Raw genomic sequence first — 21,109 nt, 5'->3', positions numbered from 1 at the left:
CGTCTGTTGGTTTATTCCTGTTCTAATACCATGCTTTCTAATTTTGCTTACTTAAAAAAATCAAATTTATTGCCATCAAATAAACTGCATATATTCAAAATGTACAGTTTGGTAAGTTTCGGCACATACACCTCTGAAACCAATGGCACGGTCAAGATAAAGAACACCTGTCCCCAAGGTTTTCTTGTACCTCTTTGTAACCCCTTTCTTCTGCCTCTCCCTGATATTCTTCTCTCCTCCCCACTTCCTCCCTCATATCCAGGCAACCCTCGGTCTGCTTTCTGTTACTGTAATTAGTTTGCATTTTCTAGAATTTTACATATATGAAATCTTACAGAATTAGTGGTTAAGAGCTTAGGATCTGAAGACAGACCATTTAATCTTAAATCCATGCTCCATCACTTCTTTTTAGCTTTGAGATCTTGGGTCTGCTTTTTTCTCAAAGTACTGGTTTTGCCGGTTACCATGGGAAATTGAAATTTTCCACAGGGAAAATACAAGGGAAGAAAATACGATGCTTGAGAATAGAATTCCGAGGACTTTTGATATACTGTGTATGTGCTTGGCAAGCATATACATGACCATGTGCAGGAAGGTTCAGAAGTCTGAGGGTAGAATGGAGAAAACTGTTTAATACAGAAGTAAAGGTTTGTAAAAAATAAACATGACTGGAAAAAAAAAGATGATGTGAGGCTGTATTTGAAATGATTGCTCAGGCTGGGAGAAAAACAAATAAAACCAGAATGGAGGTGAATAACAAAAAGTTAGGGATGATAGGTCAGAGGTTATACTATGGACAAAGAGTAGATTTAGTAGGCGTAGAAGAAAGGAAAGAACCGTGTTTCAGAAATAAGATTTTCAGAGTTTGAAAGTTCTTAGGTGGACCTTTCCAGAATGTAATAAGGTTTACCCTGTATCATTAATTAAAGTAGAATAGAGGAAAATTCCAGGTGCAAGATTGTTTATTGAGGGGGCAGTGGAACTTGTGCTGACGAATTATAAATGGGACCTGAAAAGACGGCTTCCCCTATTTCTGGCTTGGTGAGACTGGTGGCATTGAAGTGGTTGAGAGAAATAGAGTTTAGCAGAGTGGAATGTTGTTTATTTCCATGTTTTTCCTCTCCAGCGTGGTCCAACATAATTTGTAAGTACATGATGGCTTATCTATATCAGTCTCAAATGAGACTGGTCTCCTAGGAAATTTTCCACAATACTTATTGAGCAGTAAGTGCCACTAAACATACAGTACTGGTTCTCAGATACCTTATTGTTTTGATATAATATAGTTTCAATATGTTATTGATGTAATAATATAGTTGTGATATAAGGTAATAATAATATTTCCTGATGTTTTGGTATTCTCTCTGTGAGTCATTACCCATATTACCTATTTTTAAAAAAAATTAGGTTTCTCATTGCAGTGGCTTCTCGTTGCAGAGCACGGGCTCTAGGCACACAGGCTTCAGTAGTTGTGGCACACGGGCTCAGTAGCTGTGGCTTGCGGGCGCTAGAGCGCAGGCTCAGTAGTTGTGGCGCACGGGCTTAGTTGCTCTGCGGCATGTGGGAATTTCCTGGACCAGGGCTCGAACCCGTGTCCCCTGCATTGGCAGGCGGATTCTTAACCACTGCGCCACCAGGGAAGTCCGACCTATTTTTTTCTTTGTGGGTTATTCTACATTCAGACAGGAAAAATAATATAGGACAAGTTCAAGATTAAAGATGTTCTGTAGAAACGTACTTGTTATCTTAGATGTGCACTGTCAGTGTGTAGCCACCAGCCACATGTGGCTATTGAGCACTTGAAACATGGCAAGTCCAAATTGAGATGTGACATAAGTGTCAATTACAATATGCATTGGGCTTTGAAGACTTAGTACAAAACAGAAACGTAAAATAGCTTGTTAATAGTTTTTTTATATAGACTACAGGTTTGAAATGACAATAATGTGTATATATATTAGATTAAATAAAATATATTATTAAAATTAATTTTACCTGTTCCTTTATCACTTTTTAATGTGGCTGCTAGAAAATTAAAAATTTCAGAAGTGGCTTGCATGTGTGACTCATGTTACATTTTTGTTGAACAGAAAGAAACCCACCTCCCTGTTTTTCTGTAATCAAATGTGTAACTATTTGCTGAATTATAAATCCTTAGTGGGAAAGCAAAAAAACAAAAGAATTTGGTGTGTGAGTATGTTTAATGAAATTTGCTGTGAATAGATTCTAAAATAAGTACAAAATGCCAATGGCATTCTTCATAGAACTAGAATAATTCTAAAGTTTGTATGGAAACACAAAAGACCCTAAATAGCCAAAACAGTCTTGAGAAAGAAGAACAAAGCTGGAGGTATCATGCTCCCTGATTTCAAACTATATTATAAAGCTACAGTATTCAAAACAGTGTGGTACTGGCACAAAAATGGATACATGGATCAATGGCGCATAATAGAGAGCCCAGAAATGCATCCACATTTATATGGGCAATTAATCTATGACAAAGGGCCAAGAACATACAGTGGGGGAAAGACAGCTTCTTCAACAAACGGTGTTGGGAAAACTGGGCAGCTACATGAAAAATAATGAAACTGGACTGCTCTCTCACACCATGCACAAAAACAAGTTCAAAATGGATTAAAAGGGCGTCCTTAGTGGCACAGTGGTTAAGAATCCTCCTGCCAATGCAGGGGACACAGGTTTGAGCCCTGGTCCAGGAAGATCCACATGCCACGGAGCAACTAAGCCTGTGTGCCACAACTACTGAGCCTGCGCTCTAGAGCCCGCGTGCCACAACTGCTGAAGCCCGTGTGCCTAGAGCGCGTGCTCCACAACAAGAGAAGCTGCCACAATGAGAAGCCTGCGCACCACAACAAAGAGTAGCCCCCGCTCGCCGCAACTAGAGAAAGCCCGCATGCAGCAACAAAGACCCAGCGCAGTCAAAAATAAATAAATTACTTTAAGAAAATAACCAAAGAACCAAAATGGATTAAAGACTTAAATGTGAGACCTGAAACCATAAAACTTCTAGAAGAAAACATAGGCAGTACCCTCTTCAATATCGGTCTTAGTAATTTTTTTTGGATATGTCTCCTCAGGCAAGGGAAACAGGCAAAACTAAACAAGTGGGACCACATCAAACTACATAGTTTTTTCACAGCAAAGGAAACTATTAACAAAACAAAAAGACCACCTACTGAATTGGAGAAGATATTTGCAGGTAATATATTCAATAAGGGGTCCAAAATATACAAAGAACTCATACAATTCAACATAAAAAAAAAAAAAAAAACTTGATTAAAAAATGGGCAGAGGATCTGAGTAGACATTTTTCCAAAGAAGACATACAGATGGCCACCAGGCACGTGAAAAGATGCTCAACATCACTAATCATCAGGGAAATGCAAATCAAAACTACAATGAGATATCACCTCACACCTGTCAGAGTGGCTATTATCCAAAAGCCAGCAAATAACAAGAGCTGGTGAGTCTGTGGTCTGTGGAGAAAAGGGAATCCTTGTGCACTGTTGGTAGGAATGTAAGTTGGTGCAGCCACTATGGAAAACAGTATGGAGATTCCTCAAAAAATTAAAAGTAGAACTGCTGTATGATCGAGCAGTTCACTCTGGGGTATTTATCTGAAGAAAACAAAAACACTAATTATAAGAGATCCATACACCCCTATGTTCATTACAGCATTAATGAACCAAGATATGGAAGCAACCTAAGTGTCCATCAGTGGATGAATGGATAAAGAAGATGTTGTCTGTGTATGTGTATATTATTATTCAGCCATGAGAAAGAAGGAAATCCTACTGTTTGTGACAACATGGATGGGCCTTGAGGACATTATGCTAATAAGTGAAGTAAGCCAGACAGAGAAAGCCAAATACTGTGTGATTTCGCGTCTATGTGGGATCTTAAAAAGCCAATGAACAAACATAGCAAAACTGAAACAGAATTATAGAGAACAAACAGGTAGTTGCCAGAGGAGAGGAGGATGGGGAGAGGAAAGAAGTAGGTGAGGGAGATTAAGAGGGACAAACTTCCAGTTACAAAAGTAAATGAGTCAAGGGGATGAAATGTACAGTGTGGGGAATACAGTCAGTAACTATGGAATATTATTGTGTGGTGACGTATTGTAATAGACTTTTTGAAATGTATAGTAAAATCAACTTACACTGCTGTGTTTCAGGAAGTAACATAGGGCTGTAGGTCAGTTATACTTGAAAAACAAACAGAACAAGAGACCAGATATGTGGTTACCAGAGGTGAGGAATCAGGGGAGGGGAGATTGGATGAAGACAGTCAAAAGGTACAAACGTCCAGATATCAGGTAAATAAGTACTGGGGTGCGGTGCACAACAGGATAAAGATAATCAGCACGGCTGTGTGTTGTATGTGAAAGTCCTTAAGGGAGAAAATCCTAAGAGTTCTCGTCATGAGGAAAAGGTTGTTTTCTATTTCTTTAATTTTGTATCTGTATGAGACAATGGATGTTCATAAAACTTACTGTGATAATCACTTCATGACGCATGGAAGTCAAATAATTATGCTGTACACTTTCAACTTACACAGTGCCGTACGTCAGTTGTATCTCAAAACTGGAAGAAAACATAAGTACTTATATTAGATTTCTAATTATTTTAAAGTTATATCTAATGGATGGTATGAAACTTTGGTGATAAAGGTACCTGGATACCAAGCTTTAGCTGACTAGTCTTGAGATCTGAAAGTAGACCTTGCTTTGCCTTACAGATCTCTAAGTGCATTATGGGATTGTCAGCTGCAGCTAGATTGTATTCTCTGATACAGCAAGTGTCATGTTTGGTGACGCTTATGGTTTCCTTTCTACTTTTAGATTTTCTAAAGCAGTGTAGCATCACTTGGGAACTTGTTAGAAATATTGATTCTTGAGCCCCAACCCTGCCAAATTAGAAACTGGTGGCTTGGCCTGGCATTCTGTTTAAATCCTCCAAATGATTCTAAATTTGAGAAACATAATAGATTATACCACTTTTATAGAAGTAGCAAAGCTCAACTCAACCCCTTTATATAAATTCTCCAATTTTGTCCCCTTTATTCAGATCTGTTTATTTTGATTACACCATAACTTAACGGATGTAAATGTTATTTTATCATGGAAGTGCTCACAAAATTTTAGGGTTTCATTTCTAAATAGTCACAGTTGTATTTAGAGTGGTATTTTATTTGATTCTAATGAAAGTTTACTCTAAAAGTATCATTTAGGCAACTGTACACATCTATTTGGAAGGAATTACGTTCCTTTCTTTTCAATTAATCATTTGTAAAAATGTTATATTCTTAGGTGGATGCTCTGGGGTTGCGTTTGGAAGAGAAGGAAACCATGCTGAATAAGAAGACAAAACAAATCCAGGACATGGCTGAGGAGAAGGGGACCACAAGCTGGAGAGATCCATGACCTCAAGGACATGCTGGATGTGAAGGAGCGGAAAGTTAATGTCCTTCAGAAGAAGGTGAGGTGCAGGTGTTCTGAGCCCAGGGTCCCGCATCAGACCCACGTCCTCATTCCTACCACTGAGTTGTACCTAAGTGCTATCAGAGTTTCTCTCTCATTCCTCTGTTTATATTTTTGCAGGTCGTAATTGAAACCATTGCTGCAGGAGGTAGATTGTGAAAACTGTTCTGTATATTCAGTTTTTAAACTTGCGAAGTAAACACTGTTTGGTATCTTCAGTAGTATTTTCCATGCTACTGTCTCTGAAAAGTGCCTTGTAAATTGCCAGAGTATTTGCATTGGCATTCTTCTACCTCTCCTAATCTTCTGTCTTGTATGGCAACTGTAGGGCCATGAATTAGTGTAGTACGTGGGCCGGGATTCTTGCAAGACTGCAATTTTGAATAGAAACACATGCTACTGTAATGACATCTAATCTACATATGTCAAGGAAAGGAAGACTTTCTTTCCTATTTTACCTTAATCATAACTGGAAAGAGGCTAACACTGTAATAAATAAGGGAAGTACCAATAATTGTCTTCCCCTCCCCCTTTTAGCTAAATTAAAGGGTACCTTTGAGATAATAGTTACAGTAGACACTGGTATTTATTGTTCTTCTCCACTGAGGGGATAGATCAGAAATATTTGACATTGTCCCAGTTTATTTTTAACCTCTAACAATAGCCCAGGAATAAAACTCTCTTCACTAAACCTCAAATTCAGCTTTTCTTTTGTGTACAGAGGACCATGTTCAATATTTGTCCTCTGTTAATTTGGTTTTCATTTGCTTTCAATGAGTAAACATAAAAATTTGATCACTCTAGATGGGTGACTGTAGTATCTTGTTAGTGGATGCTACTTTGCTTTACATTTTTATACATATGTTCTTCTCACCTTACCCCCAACTGCTCACTTCCCCTTACCCGTTTCTTGTATACGCTTCCAGGCACAGTTTACATATACACAGGCAAATACGTATTCTCTTTTTTTCTGTTTACCTCTTTCTGTGTTCTTCCATAAACATTTTATGCATAATCCATATAAAGCAAAAATGTTTCTCTAAACACAAATGTTACCATTCCTTTATTTCCCTTTCCTTTCCTTTCCTTTCCTTTTTTCCCATTAATATATTTTGAAACTTCTTCCGGGGCTTCTTCATTGTTACCAACAGCACCTGTGTGGATGTGCTATGGTTTATTACAAGGTTTCCACTGATGGACAGTCTGCTTAAAGTTTCTGCTGTTATGTAAAATGATGCTGCATTTTAAAAATGTGCATATTTAGTTTATTCATATGTGAAGTATATTTCTAGGTAAATTACTTAAAGTAGAATTGCTGGGTGAAAGGATATGCATTTGTAATGTTGGTGGATTTTGCCAAGTCACAAGTACATTGGTTAGAACCCAAAGGTTGTTTCAAACTAATGCACGTCTTATTTTTAACTAGATAAACATTAAAAAAAGTTTTTAATAACTGTGAACAGGGGTTTGAAATTAGAAATAATGCCTCATTATCCTGGAATAATCATAGTTTGTAAAAATAGAGTGGCAGCACTTATGTTAGCCACTTTATATCTGTAATGTTGTTTAATCCTTGCAACTTTTTGGGCGTGGAGTTTAGATCTTGATTGCTCTGTTATAATCAGTGGCTAAATTTTTAGGCCATGACACATAATAAGAAATATATGTTACATTCATCTGTGTCAACGTATAGTATACATGCTTAGAGGTACAGCTAAAACAAAATTTTCACAAAATATACTCTGAACTATCTTCTCCCATTTCTTAAAGGAAATAGAAAAATGTTAGTCCCAATCCATTAAGTTATTTCAGTACTCACTAATAAAACACTTTTATACCTTGGTATCCATTCTCCCATGCTCCCCTTTCCCGCCCCCAAAACAAAAACAAGCCCCAAACCAACAAAGTCCGAGACATATTACATCATAAGGGAGGTTCAAATTTGTACAAATTTGTTTAGCTAAAAAAGTGGTAGCTTCAGGTTTTGTCACAAGGTTGGTCTTATTCCAAAATGCAGCTTTTCCCATGACAACAACTTTCCTGTTGGGAGAATTAGTAGTATGTGTTCAAGCTTTTTGACACTACAGGACATCATACAAATATGACGTGTATTATGCTTTGTCTAGTCTCTTTGCCTTTCGCCGTGGAGGGCCAGTGGAGTAGGCTCTAGAGGGCCGGTAATTGTGCTCTTTTTAGTACACTAGCTGCCTCACTAATTTGTCATGTTATAGACTTTGATTTGTCTTAAAACAGTTATCAAATAGGTAGCACAGGTACTTTCAAAACTGGTTTAGATTATTATTGCTTCTTTTAAGATAATGCCTCTATACCTGTCATTTTCAGTGCTTAGAGCCTTCAGTGCTTTCTGCCTACTTATTTTGTTGTAGAAGTTGCTGTACTAACATCATTAGACTCAACGTTCGTGATGTGTTTCCTGGACCATTGTTTGCTGATAAAATAGAAATAGCTTTAATTTTTGGATCCACATAAAATAAACCAGAAAACACAGTAAGTTTAGAGGCAGTTAAAGGTTCTCAAGAGAGCTATAGTTATTTTTATTATGGCTTTCCTTTCTTGAGGTGCAAACATCCCCTTGCTCCAGGATTCTATGAGCAAGCTTGATTTTCAGGTGGTTGACAGAGGGGAGCTGGCTGAGTGCGAGACTCGGGGTTGAGGGAGCAGAGTGAACTCTGATGAGCTGGGCTGTGGTGATATGGTGGCTTCCGGAGGCCGTGTGAAAGGTGATGAGCCGCACGGACAGGATGTAGAAGGCACCATCTGTGGAGTAGATCATGTAGGAGATCTGGGAGAAGAGCGACAGGATGGAGATGAAATGGCCCAGACAGTGGTGACTGTGGAGGCCGCATATCTGGCGTTTATTGTACTACAGGATGTTGGTGATGGCCAGTACACGTCCACAGCAGTGATGCAGAGATGCACACAGCACGTGATTCCAGAAGACAGCCAGATGTCACATAGGATTTGGCCAAAGTTCCAGGTGTGGGTGATGGTATATGTGATGCAGATGGCTATGACCAAGATGAAAGCCAAGAGATTGGTCTTGGCCAGGGAGCCAGTGAGATAGTTGGCTGGCGTGTGGAGCTTCCTGGTAAGGAAGACGGTGAGAAGCACAAAGGCTTTGGTGAAGACTTTGGTCCATGTGGTGATGGAAAGGACCTCAGCAAGAGAGATCTTGAGTTCCTGGAAGGTCCCAGATCCCAAGCCTCTGGGGCTTCTGCAGCATTCAGGATCTGTTAGAGGCCCCCAGGAAGAGGCCTTCTGCCGACGGGTTTGGAGGGGGCATTCTAGGTGGCTCTCTCCGTACTCATAGCTCCTTCTTCCACAGTTGTCTTCCCCACAGAACAAGGGCGTCCTTCCATTTCACACTGGAGGGCGACACTTATCACATGAACAGACACAGTGAAAAGACCCCAGGTCTTACTTGTATTAAGAACACAGAGGTGACTCAGCTGTAATCAAAGATTGTTCTAACTCAGACGAATCCCAAGGTTTCTCACTCTTCTGGAACTCTGGTAGACATATGCTGAATTTGTTAGATAATCATCAGGTTACCCACCAGTGTGGACAGAGCTCTGCAGGTCTTGCTTTTGGCCTTTGGGCTCTTTCCAAAGGCTTGAGGCTCTTACTGTTTGGTGATGTATTCAGAATTTCCCCCACTCTTTTCTGTTTTGAGAAGATTCTGGATTTCAGGTTGTCTCCTGGGAACTTTTAAAGCTAGAGCACCAGCCGATTAAGAGAAGCAGTTCAGTCAACAGCCCACAGTTTTCCCAGATTAATCTTGACACATAATGAGGTACTTGTTTTGGTTCCTTTTCCACCGATCATTTCTGAGCCGGGAGAGAGAAATGTTCCAGTTCCCAAGACTTGGAGAATGCGTGAGTGCGGAGAACACAAACAAATGGCTCGCTGTGAGCTCCCCAAGAGGAGCACGGGGTCAGCAGCCCCTCCCTGGCCACACGAGTGCTGTGTTTGCTGTGGTGCGGCCCTTCCCCCTTCCTCCTTGCTTGTCACCTGGTTTTGTCCCACCTTAACTACAACCCCCAGCCGAGCACCTTCCGCTGGGCTCTTCCCTTCCCTATGCCTTTGAGATACCCCCTATTGCCTTCTTGTTGTTGTTGTTAAATTAACAGACTTTATTTTTAGGGCATTTTCCCATTTACTCCCTGCCCACAGTTTCCCGTTATTAACATCTTGCATTGGTGTGGTACATGTGTTAAAATTGATGAACCGATATTGGTACATTATTATTAACTAAAGCCTGTAGCTTACAGTAGGTTTCACTCTTTGTCTTGTACAGTTCTGTGGGTTTTGCTGAATGTATAATGACATGAATCCACCATTACAGCGTCATACAGAGTATCTTCACTGGCCTAAAGATCTCTGTGTTCTACCTATTCATCGCTCTCCCAGCTCGCTACCACGGATGTTTTTACTGTTTACAGTTTTGCCTTTTCCAGAATGTCATGTATTTGGAATCATACAGTATGCACCCTTTCCAGGACTTGTTTCTTTTACTTACTATATGCATTTAAAATTCCTCCATTTCATTTCATGGCTTAATAACTCACTTCTTTTTATCGCTGAATAATATTCTGCTGTCTGATGTACTGTAGTTTGTTTATGTAATTACCTGCAGAAGGACATCTTGGTTGCTTCCAATTTTTATCAATTATGAATAAAGCTGCTATAAACATTCCCATACAGGTTTTTGTGTGGGCACAAGTTTTTAACTCATTTGGGTAAATACCTAGGAGCATGATGGCTGGATATATGGTTAGACTGTGTTTAGCTTGTAGAAACTTCCCCTATATTGCTTTTTGTTTGTTCGTTTGTTTTTGACTGCGTCAGGTCTTAGTTGCAGCATATGGGATCTTTCGTTGCGGCGCACAAGCTTTTCGTTGCGGCGCGCGGGCTTCTCTCTAGTTGTGGCACGTGGGTTTTCTCTCCCTAGTTGTGGTGCATGGGCTCCAGAGCGCATGGGCTCTGTAGTTTGCAGCACACGGGCTCTCTAGTTGAGGCACGTGGGCTTAGTTGCCCCGTGGCATGTGGGATCTTATTCCCCCGACCAGGGATCGAACCCATGTCCCCTGCACTGGAAGGCGGATTCTTAACCAGTGGACCACCGGGGAAGTCCCTATATTGCTTTTTAATTGGGAACTTTGAAACACATGAGCTTTGCAAAACGTGTTATACACTTGAGTATTCTTTTTTTTTCTTGGTCAATGTGTATTAATGTTTTGGCTTGCTGTAAATCCCTGGGTTATTCCCACTGTAGATTGTTGCTGTAACTTTGCTACTCACTTCTAGTGTGCCCACAATTATTTTTTTAATAGAAAAAATAATTCTGAAGTATACTTTGGGGGAGAGTGTTGTACAATCATTGTAAAAGTTTAGCCTCTGAAACTTTTTTTGTCTAATTTTTATGCAGAATGTAGAATCACTAGTATATTTGAAATATATTCGTTTTGAAATATTTGAAATATTGAGTAAATTTACTCAACTGTTTTAAAATCTAGATTTTAATGCACTAAGAAGGGGGTCAAAGGGTGCAAACTTGCAGTTATAAAATAATTAAGTCCTGGTGATGTTATGTATGGCATGGTGACTAAATATAGTTAACAGTAGTGTACTGCATGTTTGAAAGTTGCTAAGAGAGTGGATCTTAGAAGTTCTCATCACAGGAAAAGAAATTTCATAACTATATATGGTAACACATGTTAACTAGACTTACTTGTGGTGATATTTTGCAGTATAAACAAATACTGCATCATTATGTTGTACACCTGAAACTACACAGTGTTACATGTCAGTTATACCTCAAGTAAAGAAAAGACACTAAGAAATGACAATGTGGATTAAAAAATTAGCTAGTTTTAAATTATGAAAGTAATATATGTTCAAGGTAAAAAAAAATTCAAAAGTACAAAAGCATATGAAATGAACTTATCTTTTCCCATCCTTTGACCCTCTCAGTGCAGCTCCTTAGAGATGTAACTTGTTAATAATTATTTGTGTACTCTTCTATAAAATATCTATGCATATATAGGCATACGTATGTTACACACCATTTTTAAAAAAAGACAAGTGGGATCATACTTTTTTATTCGTTTAAAAATAAACGTATTTTTGTGTCTTTTTATATGTAGCTTTATCTCATTGTTTTTAATGTCTGCTTGGTTTTCGGTGTCTTACTTGCACCATAATTAACTGATGTCCTATAGCTGTATAAGTAGATATTTATAGGGTTTTTTCTTGTTTATATATTTGATATAGTAGCATAACAATTAACGACTAAACATACCTCATTCATGAATTGATATTGTATGCATCTAAAAAAACTGATGGATGCCCAGTTCTCTAAAAAGCTTGTGCTTTTATATATTAAGATGAGTTTCTGCACAGCTTCATCAGACATTTGTTGCCAAACCTTTAAAAATTTCCAGTGACCTGGTAGATAATTTAAAAATACCTTCTTTCTTCCTTCCTTCCTTCCTTCCTTCCTCCCTCCCTCCTTCCCTCCCTCCCTCCCTTTCTTCCTCTCTCTCCGCGCCCCCATTTATTTATTTATTTATTTATTTATTTATTTATGTATTTATTTATGGCTGCGTTGGGTCTTTGTTGCTGTGCGTGGGTTTTCTCTAGTTGCAGCGAGCAGGGGCTACTCTTCGTTGCGGTGCACAGGCTTCTCATTGCAGTGGCTTCTCTTGTTGCGGAGCACAGGCTCTAGGCGCACAGGCTCAGTAGTTGTGGCTTGCGGGCTCTAGAGCGCAGGCTCAGTCGTTGTGGCACACAGGCTTAGTTGCTCCGCGGCATGTGGGATCTTCCCGGAACAGGGCTCGAACCCGTGTCCCCTGCATTGGCAGGTGGATTCTTAACCACTGCGCCACCAGGGAAGTTCCAAAAATATCTACTTTCTTGCTTAATATTTATTTAAATTTGAGTGCATGTTAAGCATTTTTTCATAGGGTTTTCTTCGTTTTGAAGCTACATATTCATGTCGTTTCTACATTTTTCTATTAGATGGTTTATTTTTTTCCCTTATTGATTTATAGGGGTTCCCTAGTAAGTGAATTGGCCTCTTTCCTCATGTTTTACAAATATATTTTCTTGTTTGTCATTTTCTTTTTTACTTCCTTTATGGTATTTGTTTTAGAATTTATGTGTCAAATTTAGTTGTCCTTTCCTCTGTGTCCTCTCAATTTTCAGTCATGCTCAGAAAGTCCTTATGCCCACCACGGTTATTAAGTAATTCACGCATGCTTTCTTCTGGTACATTTAAAGTTTCTTTTTTCTTTATACCTGAAAATTGTTTTATAAAATTTATATATTGGCTTTAATGATTCAGCTTTTTCTTCTTCTATGTGGCCAATCATCATTATAATATTTATTAAATAATCTACCTTTTTCCTCCTGATTTGAAATGCCAAAAATAAATTGTCGTTTAAATCTGGGCCTGTTTCTGGTCTGTTCCATTTATCTGCCTCTGTTTCTTTGACTGCTTTTTATGAAAAATACTTAGTTTGTTTATAATCCCCCTTCCTGATTTTTGTTGGTAAGCTTTGTTGTCTTTTGCTGAGTCCACAGTGCTTTTCATACTTACATTGTGTTGCTTTTTGAAGGGGAAGCAGTCTTTTCTGTAATCGTGATTCATATTGTTTAGCCTTTATTTCTGTGTTTAAGTGAATTTAATGTTTACCACTGTTTGTAGCACCATGGCTTACCTGTTCCCAAGGTTTACATTTCATTTAATTCTTGGTTCCCCAAGAACTCCTTTGAACACTTTTTCAAGAGTGGTCCTGGCTGCTTGCTTGTTTGTTTGTTTTTAAAGTGTACCTTTTTATTTAAGTTTTTTTTTTTTTTTTTTGGATGTGGACCATTTTTAAAGTCTTTATTGAATTTGTTACAGTATTGCTTCTGTTTGATGTTTTGGTTTTTTGGCTGCGAGGCATGTGGGATTTTAGCTCCCTGACCAGGGATTGAACCTGTACCTCCTGCATTGTAAAGTATAGTCTTAACCACTGGACAGCCAGGGAAGTCCGCTGGGTGCTTGCTTGTTGACCATGCATTTATATTATCTTTTTACATTTTATAATTTAATTATTTGTGAGATTCAAAAAGCATAGAGAATAACATAATAAATAATGGTAATTACTCAACTTGGGAAGTAAAATTTCAAACAGAGTCAAAGTTCTTTGGCATATCTTTTCTTGAGAGTATTCCCCTCCATTCTCTCGCAGAACTAAACGCTTGCTTTGGTGTTTATGCATGCACCCGTATCTTAGGTCAGGATGCATGTTTTCGTACAACCTGTGTATGTGTTAATAAAATTTATATAAGAGGAAATATACATGGCAAATAAATATGAAAAGTTATGTACCCTCACTGTAATCAGTGGAATGTAAAAGAAGACCAGATTAAGAAACCATTTTATACTTAGCATTGTAAGCTGTGTTCGCAAAAATTAAGAAGTCTGACAGTATCAGGTGTTGGTAAATGTGGCAACTGAATTTCTCACACAATGCTGTTGGGTTTTTAAATAGGTACAGCTATTTTGGAAAGCACTTACTAAACATAAGGGTACCCTGCCAGATACATATACTGTAGATGAACTCCAGGATGTATGTAAGAATGCTCATAGTAACCTTGTTTGGATTAAGGAAAAAACCAAAACAGAACTGAGGAAATACTTTGCAAATGTTTATTGGCAGAATGATTGAGTTAGTAAGTTGTGGTATAGTCACACAGTGGAATACATTATTCTTTTCGTTTTAGGGCAAGGGAATATTTAGGATAAAAATTCAGCAAAGTTATTTCTTCTGGAGGTAGGGAAGGGAAGAGGGTTGGGATAAGGAAGAATATATGAGTATCTTAAGTAGTTCAGGTAATTCTCATTCTTACGATGGGTAATGCGTTTGTGTGTAATTTAACATACTTCATAACATATAGATACATATTTATATTTGAAATATATTCAAAATACCTGGAGGCAGATTTACTTCTGTTTAATTTGCTGGTACATGGGTGCTTATTATATACTTTATATGTTTCCTTTTGTTTGAATATGAATAATAAAGATGCCTAGAAAAAACCTTCTCTGTACCTACATATCTATCTTCATTGAGAAAGAATTTTTCCTGTGTTTTACTTTAAATTCATTCCTAATTTTATAATTGTGAAATTAGAACCACCTTCCTCTAGAAGTTTATGTGTATATTTTGAAACAATGTCTGATGCAGATGTAGAGTCTCATTTGATAAAGCCCAGCTGTTCATTTGATGAAAATTTCCTACAAAGTCTGGCAAATGGATTTATTCAGCTTATGGTCAGATATGTCCAGTTAAGATGAATGAATGGCTTGGACAGTTTTGACCCTCTTTCCTTGAACCAGAATTTGGCTACTTATCGTATTTGCTGGTTAAGGTTAGCTTGGGCCGTATTGAACAAGTGTAATCCTCCTTCAGCAGGATGATTTTTTAGATATTGGGAGCCTATATTTGACAGCCCCCAAATCTTATTTTCCTCGGTGAAATATTGCTGTTCCTCCCATTATTCTTACTTGCCCTGATTAATTTTTCTGATGGCAGTTGTTTTTCTACACTCATTTTTCCTCCATACTTGTACTCTTTGGAATTTTGGATCTAGTTGCAAGAGAGATGATTAGAAGGTGATTAATGTTCTGTTCTTGGCCCTCCCTGAAATGTGGTATTGGGAAAACTCACTAACCCTCAGTTTCCCCATCTGTAGACAGGGTATAATAGTTACTTTGGGGGGGTTGTGAAATGATGTAATGTGTATAAAAGCACCTTGGAACCCATGAAGTGTTATATACCATGCATATATTAATAGGTGTTAATATTGTTTGTTCTTTATTACATTTTACTTTGCTAAATTCAGCCAATGATTCTAATCTTTAAGAATCTTTTGAAACTTGATTTATTTAGTCTGTTTATCTCCTTCAGTTTTATGCCTTCAACCCTTATGAATATATTCTTTTTTTAAAAAAAGTAAATTTATTTATTTATTTTTGGCTGTGTTGGGTCTTTGTCGCTGTGCGTGGGCTTTCTCTAGTTGCGGCGAGCGGGGGCTACTCTTTGTTGCTGTGCACAGGCTTCTCATTGCGGTGGCTTCTCTTGTTGTGGAGCACGGGCTCTAGGCGCACGGGCTTCAGTAGTTGTGGTGTGCGGGCTTCAGTAGTTGCAGCATGCGGGCCCAGTAGTTGTGGCTCGCGGGCTCTAGAGCGCGGGCTCAGTAGTTGTGGCTCGCGGGCTCTAGAGCGCAGGCTCGGTAGTTGTGGCGCACAGGCTTAGTTGCTCCGCAGCATGTGGGATCTTCCCGGACCAGGGCTCAAACCCGTGTCCCCCTGCATTAGCAGGTGGATTCTTAACCACTGCGCCACTGGGGATGCCCATGAATATGTTCTTTATACGTCCATGTAGGTGATAAAATGTTGCATAGGCTCAGAAAAGACTTTTGTGGTATATTGTAAGAAAACTCTATCAGATTGATATGTCTATCCAAACAATTCGAAGACCTCCTTTTGTTGTCTGTAGGATTTTTTTTTTTTTTTTTTTTTTTTGGTAATCCCAGTTTGTTTGCAGGTCTAATTTATTTTTTTATTTTTTAAAAATTTTTATTTTATATTGGAGTATAGTTGATTTACAATGTTGTGTTAGTTTCAGGTGTACAGCAAAGTGATTCAATTATACATATATATGTAACTATTCTTTTTCAAGTTCTTTTCCCATTTCAGTTATTACCGAATATTGAGCAGAGTTCCCTGTGCTATACAGTACAGTTCCTTTGTAAATCCATTTTCTCCTCTGTTCTTCATCCAGAAGAAATCTGTCTTGAAAATCTGAGTCCATTGGACTCATTATCATTCTGTATAATTCCTTCTTAGAGTGATGTGAGCCACATGATGATGTACACGATGGCCTAGCTTTCTAAGCAGTGTGTCTATTTCTATACACTGGAATCTTCTTGGCTTCTCTCCTTTCCCCCCTTACTGAGTGCATTGATAGTTGCACAGTCACTTTATGTTCTTGTGGGTGTCCCAGTCTTCCCAGGCGTCCTCAGCTGTCTCATTCATGCAGTCAGCATTGCCTTCTGCTGTGCACCTGGCACTGTGCTAAGTACACAGAGAGGATGGTTTCTGCTCTCAGAGTCTCAGAGTTGTAGCAGTTAAAGAAGTTACCATACAAATGGTGTACAGTGGGCACAAAGCAAGGCATTCCGGATTCGACCTTGTGTGAAAGGAGTCTAAGAGAAGTCTTAGCAGTCGAGTCTTGAAAGGTGTGTGAAAGTTTGCTAGGCAGATGGGGAAGGGGTAAGAGGTCCCAAGCTGAGAGAGCGGTATGAATGAAAAAGGGGAATAGTGTCCTTTCCAGAAGGTCACGCCCTGGAATTTCACCTCTGTACTTCATACATTGGTAATACGGATTCCTAAAAATTTCTGGTAGAGCTCTGTCTCTCAATGCCTTTTCTTTCTTACTATGATCTCTCCTATTACCTGGTCTCTGGGAAAATTATTCCCATTTCTTACATAATGCGAAGGTTTTCAGAGAATATACTCATCTTTATTGTCCTATTAGTTTATTTAGGAAACTGATAAATAGAATTCAGTTTTTCTTTCCCCTGGCCCTGAAGATTTTCCATCAGAAACTTTAGAAATTTACCTGCGGTGGTATATTGAAGTATAACCTTACAGGCGGATCTTGAGATTTTCCTGGAGAGATGTCTTTTTCTTTTTGAATTAATTAATTAAATTGACTTTTGGCTGCATCAAGTCTTAGGTGCAGCATGCAGGATCTTCATTGAGGCACGCAGGGTCTTTCGTTGCAGCGCGTGGGCTTCTCTGTAGTTGTGGCGGCAGGTTTTCTCTTCTCTAGCTGTGGTGTGCAGGCTCCAGGGCGCATGGGCTCTGTAGTTGTGACGCGCAGGTTCCAGAGCTCGTGGGCTCTATAGTTTGTGGCACGTGGGCTCAGCAGTTGTGGCGCATGGGCTTATCCCTGCGGCATGTGGGATCTTAGTTCCCTGACCAGGGATCGAACCAGCATCCCCTGCATTGTAAGGCGGATTCTTTACCACTGGACCACGAGGGAAGTCCCTGGAGACATGTCTTAATTCTATGCAACACTTAACCTACTTTGCTGCTGCTTCTTTTTTTTTTTTTAATTTCTTTATTTTTGGCTGCGTTGGGTCTTCATTGCTACGTGCAGGCTTTCTCTAGTTGCAGCGAGCGGGGGCTACTCTTCGTTGCGATGCGCGGGCTTCTCATTGCGGTGGCTTCTCTCATTGCGGAGCATGGGCTCTAGGCTTGTGGGCTTCAGTAGTTGTGGCACGCGGGCTCAGTAGTTGTGGTGCACGGGCTTATTTGCTCCGTGGCACGTGGGATCTTCCCGGGGCTCGAACCCGTGTCCTCTGCATTGGCAGTCGGATTCTTAACCACTACGCCACCAGGGAGGTCCCTATTTTGCTTCTTGATTTATCCACTTATTCCATAAGGAAGAGCAGATGGTAACTCTGCTTTCATCCTTTCCTTGTTCTTGGCATCTGCATTCTCTATCATTTTTCTCACAAATATTACTTACAATTGTAAGTTTAAGTAATATTTAACTCTTTTAATATTTAAGGAGAATACCAGGAAACAATGTATTACTTTGGCATTACTTTGGCATATTAAATATGCATTAAAAATCCTTGTTTTCTGAAAATAGTAGCAGCTTTGAGAATGGCTGAATTGTGAATCACATACTCTGGACCGATTTTGGGTCTGTCTGGGCCACCACTGCCTGCCCATAGGCTTCCAGCTTTCTAGGTAGTATATGTATTTGTATGCACGGGGATAGCCCTGCGCTCAGAGAATGAAATGAGACAATAGCAGATGGCCAAGCATGCAGTACAGTGGGATTAGCACCGGCCTCTCCTTTCCAGGGCTCTCCGCTATGGTTTAAAGTAGTTTTGTGTTACAGTAAATTTCTTATCTTCATAATAAATCACTGACCTGGAAAATGTAATTGAGCATTTGAATCTGAGCTGCATTCAGAATCTGTGTTAAAATTGTACAGCTTCTTGCTTGGTTGATTATAAATGGTAATGTAGCTTGGAGTTTAATTTGCTGACGCAGACGTTATCATCTTTCCCTTGTATGCTTCTGTAACTTCTCTTTATTTCACCTTGCCTGCATCTCCAGTTTCCTAGGTTTTGGTATTTAGAGTTTAGATTTATCAGTAGCAGAAAGCTAACTGATAATTGAATTAGAAAGTTTTCCCTTTTTGTGGTCCTGGATTGGTTCTTTAAGTCTCCTGTTATTTTGTTTTCGGTAGGAAGTCAGAAAGAATAGGTTCTTTATACACTCTATTTGTTTGCTGTAGAGTCTTGACTTTAAGGACATGTTAGTTTCTTCACTTTTTCCATATCATAAAATGGAAAGAATATATTTTATCATTGAAAACAATATTTACTAATTTATTCTGAGAAAATTAATATTTTAAAAATTGTGCTTTTATTTTTAATAAGGATTAATTGTAATGTTTTCTGAATATTCTTTTTAAATCACAAGCCAGCTGTTAATGAAGCTAAGTTGAAAGAAGAGCAGGTCAGGCCCTAATTGGATTTTAAGTTGGAAACTTAATATACTTAGGCATTAGAATTTTCCCTTTTCTTTCTTTCTTATTTTTTAATAGAACTCAGTTTAATTAAAAATTTTTTTCCTCAGTGGAAAATATGTATAGCTAAATTCTTGAAATATTTTATTGAAAAAACAATGCATAGTAAATGAAGTCTGATTGATGGTAACTTTTCTGCTGGGGAATATGCTCCATATGGATTTACTTTGCTTCATATAACTTTTTTCCCCTCACTTTTTCAAGTAAACCTTAAGGAGGGTAGATAGTTGAACTTTCAAAGTCTGGTTTAACTTCCATTTGTCAGTAGATAACTTTTTAAATGATGCTGGTATTATACAAGTGACATCTTACAATGATTGAAGAATTAGTCCCTAAAACAGGGAGGATCTTAGTTTACTTTGTTACAAAATATCTTTTCATTATGATATGTTCCTTCTCACCATCCCTCCTCTTCCAGAACACCCCTCTCCAAAAAATAAAAACAATAAAAGAAAACACAACATGCCTCATCCCTATCTTCTGATAATCTAGAAACAATACACTTTCGATATCAGTGATTAAAACAGAAAGAGCAATAGCATTGTAAAGATAGACGGGGGAGGAAAACCTCTCGCTGCATAGTAAACTGTTGCTGAAGCTTAGTGGAGTAAACAGTCATTTTATTTGTGAATCAGGAATTCAGGAAGGGCTCTCTTGCGTAGTTTGTCCCTGATTTGTTTGGTGACAGCTGGGGGTGTCTGCAGCTGGGTGACCCAGTACCAGGATGGTTTCTTCATTTGCGTACATCCTGCCTGGGTATTCCTTGGCCTCTGGCTCCGTGGCTCCGTGGCCAGTTAAGGGTTGCGCTAGGAGTTGGTTTGGAAGCAGCAGGGGATTCCTTTGGTCTGTGCTCTTTTGGTCACAGTAGTCACAGGACCTAACTTGATTTGGTGGCGGGGGCGTCAAGGAAAATACTCCACGTCTTACTGGAGGAGTGGCAAAGCCACTTACAAAAAAGCACGTGAAGTCGGAGACATTGTTGCGGCCGTCTGTGCAAAATATCTGCTCCAGCTGAATAAAAATGTTGGATAAAGGATTGAGAACATGAGGGCGAGATTTTGTTTGTGTGGTATGGTAACAAAGCTCTCACTTTGTTTTCTGTTGTCGTATGACTTTTTTGTATATTTCCATGTTCTGCTCAGTGTTTTAATCTCTTATTCATAGGACTTCTACTATCATCCATTGCTGTCAACAGAAGTCACTTCAAACCAGAAGGAATTCTAAACAGTTTTAAGTTGTTTTACCCAATTGAGGCATTATCACTGGGTATGAAAATAATTGATAGGAAAAGGGTACAGAGGAATAAGGTGTGTGGAAAGGGCAGGCTGACAGCAGAAGGTGAATTAATGCTACGTATTCAATTTGGAGATCATCATAGGTGAGCAGCACAACCGTCTAGATGAAAACTTTTGCGTATGGGTGATCTAACGTGGAAGAGACGCCATCTAGAAGCGCGTCAGACTGAGTATGTGCATGGATGACACAGTGATTGCAAGAGAATTTTTAAGTCCATTAAGAACAGAGAAACTTGACTAAACTGTTATTTGTATTTGTGTTATTTGGGGAATAACGCCAGATAAATCTCAGTACTAGAGTAGTTTCACGCTTCGTTGATGGATATTGGGAACCTTGACTTTTTTTTTTTTTTTTCTGTTTTCTTATTCTGTCACAGAAACTATGCTTTTTAAAGATTGACGCTTCAAATTAATAGATTATAATTTCATTCCATTTATATCAGTGTTTCTTAATGGGGAAGGGGGGGACAGTTTTGTCTCAAAAGGGGCATTGTACAAGGTCTAGAAACATTTTTTGGTTGTAAAAACCCCTGGGTGGAGGGGGGGGGAGGGGGGAACCTTGACTTTTAAAGCTAGCACCATGGGGTTAATTGGATTGATGCTTTTTTTTCCCTCCTTAATTGAGATAT

The 21,109-nt window shown here is 38.9% G+C and overlaps 1 protein-coding gene across 1 annotated transcript in view; it reads left to right on the top strand.

The window, feature by feature from the left end:
* The window catches only part of LOC132362729 (ELKS/Rab6-interacting/CAST family member 1-like), a 131,139-nt gene that overhangs the window by 58,021 nt on the left and 52,009 nt on the right, over positions 1–21,109 (top strand). Inside the window, 2 exon segments of the mRNA XM_059917705.1 lie at positions 5,327–5,422; positions 5,424–5,495. Of these exon segments, the coding sequence (XP_059773688.1) occupies positions 5,327–5,422; positions 5,424–5,495 (168 nt within the window).

This window comes from Balaenoptera ricei, chromosome 3 (genome assembly GCF_028023285.1).
Source record: "Balaenoptera ricei isolate mBalRic1 chromosome 3, mBalRic1.hap2, whole genome shotgun sequence".
Taxonomy (NCBI): Eukaryota; Metazoa; Chordata; class Mammalia; order Artiodactyla; family Balaenopteridae; genus Balaenoptera; species Balaenoptera ricei.
Note: the sequence above shows the minus strand (reverse complement) of the source record. Positions and strands in the feature narration are given on the sequence as shown.